General features: G+C 47.7%; 1 protein-coding gene across 12 annotated transcripts in view; it reads left to right on the forward strand.

Annotated features, from left to right (window-relative positions):
• The first annotated feature begins 2106 nt into the window (after nucleotides 1-2106).
• MOG (myelin oligodendrocyte glycoprotein) overlaps nucleotides 2107-3764 on the forward strand; it is a 20639-nt gene continuing 18981 nt past the window's right edge. For 10 of the 12 annotated variants that reach the window (XM_011992289.1, XM_011992278.1, XM_011992293.1 and 7 more), the window contains exon 1: nucleotides 2107-2423. In XM_011992289.1, the coding sequence (XP_011847679.1) occupies nucleotides 2336-2423 (88 nt within the window). In that variant the 5' untranslated portion in view covers nucleotides 2107-2335. The remainder of the gene's footprint in view (nucleotides 2424-3764) is intronic. The other 2 variants (XM_011992367.1, XM_011992344.1) reach the window with 2 other exon arrangements.

Here is a 3764-nt window from a genome sequence, read left to right on the forward strand (position 1 = left end):
CCAGCACGCCTGGCTAATTTTTGTATTTTTAGTAGAGACAGGGTTGCTCCATGTTGGTCAGGCTGGTCTCGAACTCCCGACCTCAGGTAATCTGCCTGCCTCGGCCTCCCAAAGTGCTGGGATTACAGGCATGAGCCACTGCGCCCGGCCCCTACACCCCAGATTTCTGCAAGTGGCAACAGCACTGGCTTCATTTTGCTGGTGGCCCCTCTCTACTTCCCTTGTATATATCACCTTTGCCCAAAGACCACATCAGCCAAGGGACTGCTCTCACAGCTCCAGGAATCCTCCGCTTTCAGGAGATTTGAGGCAGTTGAGGGCATGAAAGTAAATAAGCTGAGCTCTTCAGACGTCTTGTATTGTGGTGGTTAAAAGAGCCAGTTCTAGGACTAGAAAGCCTGGCTTGAAACCCCAGCTCTTCCACTCCCTAGTGGTGTGACTTTAGCAAGTTCCTTTACCTCTTTTGTACCTCCCTTTTCTCCCCTGTAAGACATGGGTGATAATAGTTCAATATTTGTTTTGTTGTTGTGAGGATTAAAGGTGTTAATGCAAGTAAACCACTTAGAACCACAGCACATAGAAGATCTCAGTAAGGTGGTTAGTTTTTTGTTGTTGTTGTTGTTTTCAGAGATGCTGTGATTTCTCCAAAGTGGCTGTGATGGCTTGGCAGGCTCCTGACCCTCCCTGCTCCCACATGCCTCCACCCTCATCCTGATCTCCCATCCAGCTTTTGACAGCTTGCTTAGTGCTGGACACTTGCATACAGCCTACTGCCCCCAAACCCTGCCCAGAAACATCTTGTGCATAACTCTCCTACCTGAATATGCATCAGGGAGAAAGAGCGTCCCAGGACATTTTAGGTTTTTGAAGGAGAAAATCCCCACTTAGTAAAAAGCCAGGGATCCACAGCGGCCACTTTTTCCATGGGATCCACCCCTGCAATCTTGACTTTCAACCACACAGCACCAGAGTAGCCAAGCATTGCTTGTGCCCAAATGCCAGCTGCCTTGCAGGGTGAAAGAATAAGCAGTTCCCAGATTCAACTGACCATAATCTGTCCTTCTAGCTCCTTACACCCATCTCGGACAAAAGCAGAAATGTATGTCTCAGTTGTGTTTCTACCCCTTGCTGCCCAATATAAATTTTTGTGTTGCCTAATATAATTTTTTGTGACGATGTAAATGTTCTGTATTTGTGTTGTCTGATGAGATAACCACTAACTGTAGTGCTATTGAGCATTTGAAACATGGCTAGTGTAATCAAGAAACCAAATTTTTAATGTATTTAATTGTAATTAATTTTAAGTGGCCACTTGCAGGCAGTGATTGCTGCATTGGAAGGCACGGCTCTAAATTGAGCCTTTTTTCCTTATTTGAGGAGGCATACTTGCCTTAAGATTGGGAAGTCTATTTTTGGAACCTGGTACCAATGCTGGTCTCACCCTTGCAATTCTCACCTGAGCCCAGAGGTGAGAGAAAGGTTTCCATTGCAGATCTCACTCTCCCCTGTGACACTGAGGAAACTGGCAAGTGATGTGAAGGCTGGAGAGCGTGTCCTGTATGCTGGCTCTGTCCCTGCTGCCTGTGTTGACTGACACAGTTAGTTGCTGCCCTTGCTGGTCTCCCTTCCTCCAACCTTGCCTCTCTGAGCACTCCTGACGTTCATCTCATGACTTCCCTAAAAACATTCTTTGGGGACAAGAAACTAACAAATCCCAAGTGACCCATCACATATACAAACATACAGAACAGAGTTTGGATTCGTGGTAGAAGAAAGGGAGGTTAGACATCAAGAAGAATGGTCTGGTGATGACAGTTGTGAGATAATAGAAACAGGAAAAAAAATCTAAGTTTTCTTTCTTTTTTGAAGAACCAATCATACTTTCTCTCTTTTGACTAATTGGTAGGGCTGGGGTGGATTGGAGGAACCTTATGTATTCCATAAACGAGCCTCTCCCTGAGGTCCTGTAAGTGATCCTTCCCCACCAATTAGCCCCTGCAAGACCCTTCAAGGGTTGGATCTCCAGGAGGGCGTGGGGGAGGAAAGCCCAGTACCAGGCAGCCTCTGCTCCATTGCTCTGGGAGGGGGTGGGGAAGGCAAACCCTGGTCATCCCCTCAGTCTGTAGACCTTTTGTGTGAATGCCTGGCAAGGGTGACGTGGGGCTGTTTCTGCGGGCACAGCTGCAGCACTTACTGGAGTGGAGGCAGGGCCCAGGCAGCACTGCCCTCCCAGATCTTCCCTCGGGCTTTTCAGCAGTAAGGGGACATGCACCCCGAGGCCCTCCACTTGGCCTGACTCTGCTGTGGGGGCTTTCTGTCCCCAGGAACGGTGGAGATGGCAAGCTTATCAAGACCCTCTCTGCCCAGCTGCCTCTGCTCCTTCCTCCTCCTCCTGCTCCTCCAAGTGTCTTCCAGCTACGCAGGTGAGACATGTTTTTTTCCTGCCCTGGGGAGACCCTGAAAACAGAAAGGCTAGTTTCCTGGGTCTTAACTCCTTCAATCATCCTCAAGTTGCTATATTATCTTTCTGAAACATAGACCTGCTGACATGCTTCCCTTCCTCAGAAACCTTCCGTGGGTGGTTCTTACAGCCTTCAAGATGGAGTCCAGACTTTTTTTTTTTTTTTTTTTTTGAGACAGAGTCTCCCTCTGTTGCTCAGGCTGGAGTGCAGTGGCATGATCTCGGCTCACTGCAACCTCAACCTCCCTGGTTCAAGTGATTCTCCGGCCTTGGCCCCCCGAGTAGCTGAGACTACAGGCCCCTGCCACCAAGCCCAGTTAATTTTTTTTTTCTTTTTTTGTATTTTAGTAGAGACAGGGTTTCACAAATTGGCCAGGATGGTCTCAATCTCCTGACCTGCTGATCCGGCCGCCTCAGCTTCCCAAAGTACTGGGATTGCAGGTGTGAGCCACTGCACCCAGCCTAATTTTTTTTAATTTTTAGTAGAGACGTGGTTTCACCATGTTGGCCAGGCTGTTCTTGAACTCCTGACCTCAAGTAATCTGCCCTCCTCAACCTCCCAAAGTGCTGGGATTATAGGCATGAGCCAGTGCACCCGGCCCAGACTCCTTAATGTGACTAACTCAAGGCTTTTCTTGAACTAGTTCTTACTTGTCTTTTCACCTCTCAAATTGAGATAAAATAATAGCAACCTCTTGGAGTACCCATCAGGATTACATGAGATTACATGCTTAGCAGTGTCTGTCCATAGTAAATCTCAATAAATGTTTGTGGAATTATCATATCTTGTCATGTTTGAGACTTTGCTCTGCATAATCAGGCACCGGTAAGTTTTTTAAAGGAACCCAGCTGTCACATGCAGAGGGGAAATCAACAGAAAGATTCCCATCCTCAGGGAGCCACCTGACTGACAGAGGTACAGTGCATCCACTCTCCAGGTCTAGGGGAGAAAGCAGCTTTATTTCCTAGTAGCTCAGAGTCTGACTCGAGAAACACATCCACATAGAAAAAAACATGCAACTTGTTTGGGTCAGGGTCGAGGAGCCACAGTGAGGTGGAAGATACAGAAGAAGGAAGAGTGAAATAGAGCCATCCCCAGGGTGGAAGATCTCAGAGGAGAATTTGGGAAACAGGGTATGAACAAGGACTGAATAGTGAGAAGTGGTGGAGAGACAGTTAAAGTGGATGGAGTGACAAAAGCGAAACCTCTAAGGGTAGAATAGGCAGCAATTTGGCCAAGTCCTAACAGGGAGGCCCATGGGAAGATTCAACCTCAAGATGCTGCACCACATTCCAAGAGGGA

This window comes from Mandrillus leucophaeus, unplaced genomic scaffold, assembly GCF_000951045.1.
Source record: "Mandrillus leucophaeus isolate KB7577 unplaced genomic scaffold, Mleu.le_1.0 Scaffold1102, whole genome shotgun sequence".
In the NCBI taxonomy this organism is placed as follows: Eukaryota; Metazoa; Chordata; class Mammalia; order Primates; family Cercopithecidae; genus Mandrillus; species Mandrillus leucophaeus.